The sequence below is a fragment of the Tigriopus californicus genome, chromosome 3 (assembly GCF_007210705.1).
Source record: "Tigriopus californicus strain San Diego chromosome 3, Tcal_SD_v2.1, whole genome shotgun sequence".
In the NCBI taxonomy this organism is placed as follows: Eukaryota; Metazoa; Arthropoda; class Copepoda; order Harpacticoida; family Harpacticidae; genus Tigriopus; species Tigriopus californicus.
The window spans coordinates 12,390,726-12,394,947 of NC_081442.1; the positions used below are offsets into that span (position 1 = coordinate 12,390,726).

General features: G+C 37.4%; 1 protein-coding gene across 1 annotated transcript; it reads right to left on the bottom strand.

Annotated features, from left to right (window-relative positions):
- Positions 1-368: 368 nt before the first annotated feature.
- Positions 369-2,000, bottom strand: LOC131878351 (uncharacterized). The gene is made up of 3 exons (XM_059224300.1): positions 1,435-2,000; positions 739-981; positions 369-671 (listed from the first exon to the last, which is right to left on the bottom strand). Exons 1-3 carry the CDS (start codon positions 1,583-1,585, stop codon positions 448-450), a joined length of 618 nt encoding a protein of 205 aa, XP_059080283.1. The 5' UTR covers positions 1,586-2,000; the 3' UTR covers positions 369-447.
- Positions 2,001-4,222: the final 2,222 nt, after the last annotated feature.

The following is a 4,222-nucleotide window of genomic DNA, read 5'->3' on the forward strand; positions in this document are numbered from 1 at the left end:
ACAAATTTGAAAGACATGATCATAAGGGTCAGTTAAAAAACCGACTACAACTTAAGTTTGGGTAGGGGTAGGATTTTAATTTTAACGAAATTTTCATTGTTACTATGTTTGCCAAGAAAAGCAATCGAGCTAGATTGAATGCCACTGCACAAGAGCATTTGCCCCCCAAATGAACCGTGATTGTCAAATATGTACGAGTACGTCACAATTCAAAACGATTTCCTCAGCTGTTGGGTTTTCAAACGCGATTTAAGAAACCAATTGAGGCAAATCTTAAGTATGTAATGCAATCTTTGCAAATATATAGCACTCAATTCAAGCTTAAACAAATCATTTTGGCATGTGACATTAGCAATTTTGCGCAAGTGCCTCTTTCAAGCGTTCAAATATCACAATTTAGACGAATTGGTCCCAAAAATGTACTATTTTCGAGAGGGTAATTTCAACCTACGCACCAATCTGATAATTTCCCGAGAACGTTGTTGAATTGAAAAAGTTCAGTTGGAATATAGCAGATCGAATAAAAGCATATTTTTCCGGAGTCTCCAATGATACCAAATTGCCTTCAAGATCTTCGCAATGATAATATGCTTCCTCAAACGTTTTGTTGTCAACGATAAATTTGAACCGGTTGTTTTGAAACTGGTAAAAATCTCCTTCCAGTCTGAGCTCTAAACGGTGTTAGTTAGATCATTAAAACATAATTGACTGGGTTCACTTTTGGATGCATTGACTTACGTCCTAAGCAGTATTTGGGGATGACAATGGTGGCTTCATTTCGAACTCTTTTGCTCGAAGGCATTGCGCGCTTTAAACGACAGGCGTGGGCCTCATCCACATTCCATGGTAGGGCCCAAACACTACCAATACAATCGGGGTGTTCTTGACAGTGATATTGACATTCCATGAGACTGATTATGTCACGCTGCACATCAATATCATCGCTGAGGAAATCTGTGCCATCAATTGAGCAACCTGGAACTACAAAATAAAGAGTTGCCAACAACGGCCAAAATGTTAACCAAGGCGGAAAAAATATTTGGGCATAATTTCCAATTATCCAACTCTTTTGCCCATTTCCCAATTTTTCGACGCTATTCTTAATCGTTTTCAACTTTTTTTACTTGCTTTCACATTTTAGAACATGTTTAGCTTAGCCGTTTGGTCATTTGGATCCTCTTCTGTTTCCTTCTCAACTTGTTTTTCCGTTGTCGGGACTTTTTTATTTACTTCCCTGCAACACTATTAGAGGCAAAATTTAACACCTCAACAGAAAGGGTTTTTTTTGGCAATCACAAAATGATAATTAATACCAAATGAAGTCTCCAAAGATTCCATAAGCATATTAAGTCCTCCTTGAACTAATTGAAGCCTTCTGATGCTTTGCAGATTAAAGAAGAAATCTCTTAAATCTTACCTCATATCTGAACTTACCACACATTTTGGATATTGTGTAAGTGTTGGAGTTATTGGTGGAAAAGTCCCCAGATTTTCTACTTTTTCCAAGGCAAGTCCTTGCGTCAGAGTTATATATGACGTGATCACATTCCAAAATCTGTTGGCACGAGTCAAAACACATGTCCATCGAGGAATCGTGGTGCTCGAATATTTCATAACCTTCGTAAGATACTCCTTCGGTCACGCAATGAGAGAGTCCTAAAACATTAAAAAAGTGGCGATCTCATCGAAAATGGAAAGAGCCCTCATGGGTGACAGTTGACTTTTAAAATTATTTTTTTTTAAGAATCGTGAATTTCATTTTTGATCACAAATTGAGCAAATGAATTAGCAAGCCTTTTTTCCTTTTTCCTTTTTTTACTTCCTTACCGCTACTGGGATTGGAATCCCAGCAGTTCAAGACGAGAAATTTATTCATTTCGCTTGACTGACCCAAATGTTAAATCAAATGCTAAAAAAACCTCGCACGAACCGTTTTGAATAGCTTGCCAATTATGAGCCATTGCATGGTGAAGGGTTACATTTGGGGAGGTTTCCATTCAGAATTAGGAAGCGCCGTCAACAAGTCAAGATTATCTCGGCTTCATTTGCAAATCTGCAAAGCGGCTTCAACATGTTTCTTTTCTTGGTTGTTTTGATTTGGACTTGCTTTCCTCAATTATTAGCAATTTCAAAAGAAGCGGGATTATATTCATTACAATTACTTACGCTGAAGGTCCTTAATGGGGCCAGGGTCATAAACATACATAAAACACACGCTCTTGAGATATTGAATGGCTTAGTCAGCACAAATAATGTTAATTAAAGCTAGATAACTCGGTGGAATAAAGAAGTAAGAGCTGAACCAATTCATGTTCATAAAATCTTATCCGCATTGAAACGGAGGTTGTAAACTGATCTGAACATACATTTTTGTTCAACGTTTCTTCAGGTAATGTGTGCTTAAGATGCTTTTTTGGCGATCTAGAATTCAAATAGTGTCACTAAAACTCTTAAGAACACACTTGAAATATGCTTCAGAGTGATATAAGTACCATATGAAGAAAACATAGCGCTCCGAGTGCAGTTTAAGTTTTATGGATGCCATTTGAACAACTTCTTCGAAAGAAGTGCCCATTCTTCCCTAGTGCTACATACGATATACGTTTCTGGTCTCTTACGGAAGCTCTCAAAGCAATTCTCATCGGGTTCACATCCAAAAGACACATCGAACATGGTCATTGAAACGACCGCACAAAGTACTTGAGAGAACGGTGAACCAAAACCAAAACCCATGGCGAACAGTGATAGACTGATTACTTTTCGCTTTGAACGACTGTACCTGTCAAAAGCAACCCACTCAAGACGCTTGCACGATGACTCTTTGAAGTGAAACATACATGAAATTAATGTCCTTATGGTCGCCAAAAGAAGAGAAGGCCAAAATATGCAACATCCATTTTTTTGTCATAAAACACGTTTATTCGTGTCTTTTGCATATTTCGCGTGTACACCCATATTTTTATGCATATTTTGGGTTTTTGGTACGCAAATCTAAACATAAAGTAATGATCATTTATAGCGACTCTTGCTCATTTCAATGCGTAAAGTGCATCAATAAGAGTGTATGATAACTATTAACAGAGATAGAGGAAAATTACAATCGCATACTTTGCATGTTTAATGCAATAGTTTGTTAAACTGTATATTTTCCCATTTTGCAACTTTCTTTTCATATTTTGAATCTTTTGGGGGATAGAACACATTATATCAACCAAGAAGATGACAGAATATATTCTTGGGAGATCATCGGCTTACTTTTCAATACAGAAGAGGTGCTAAAAGCCAAAGTACAAGTGATATTAACAAGCACATTATTTCTAACGTTTCAAAAACTGAACTGTAAAAGTTGAAATTTTAAAAGTAGCAACAGTAGTCTGTAAACAGATTTATCTGGCTAAAAAGAATACTTTCTTTACATGTGAATAAATAAAAGTTTGGTTACAGGGTCAACACAACATAATCCCTAAAAATATTCGAGGGGAGCAAGTTGAACAATAACGGAATCCGAGAGAGAAGAAATTAAGGTGGTAAATCCCATGATAGTTAATTTTTGCTTGATTATTTTCTTTACCACTATTCGGAATGCCATCTTCAATAACCTAAGAGATTATGATTGTCATTGAACTCTAGATTTATACATTATCTGATTCAACAACCAAAGTTTGCTTCCAAAGACGGGATGTAATATTCTTCTCCCCGGGTGTAATGGGTTCAAAGCCTGGTGCCGTAGGTTTACATTTTAAACAAGAGGCTCAGTCCATTGAGTTTTGGTTTGTTTTTTACGGCTCTTTGGAGAGACTTAATTACTTTAAAACCTAATAAATGTATTGGTCATTGATGTTTAGGTTTTGCTCCAGCACTTTCTCTCTGATGATGTATTTAGGTATGTTTATTTCCCAATCATTATGTGTAGAGTTCATAGTTTGTTCGTTTGATTGGTTTAAGGAGCTGGTGTAGCCGGGCGGCCTAAGAGGCACCGCTAATAAGGCAAGAATTCTCTCCCAAGGCGTCGTGGGTTCAAATACCGACGCCGGACGTAACCTCGTGGTAGAATTAAGGTCTCCGGTAGAATTAAGGCCTCCATTGTGACCGATCAGTTGAAAAAGGAAAGTAGAGTTGTTCAAAAGGTGAGGTCGAATCCGAAGGCGTTTTTCTCTTACGCAAACTCTAAGAGAAAGATGAAACACCTTGTAGGGCCTATTGAGGTCGATGGGGAAGCCAT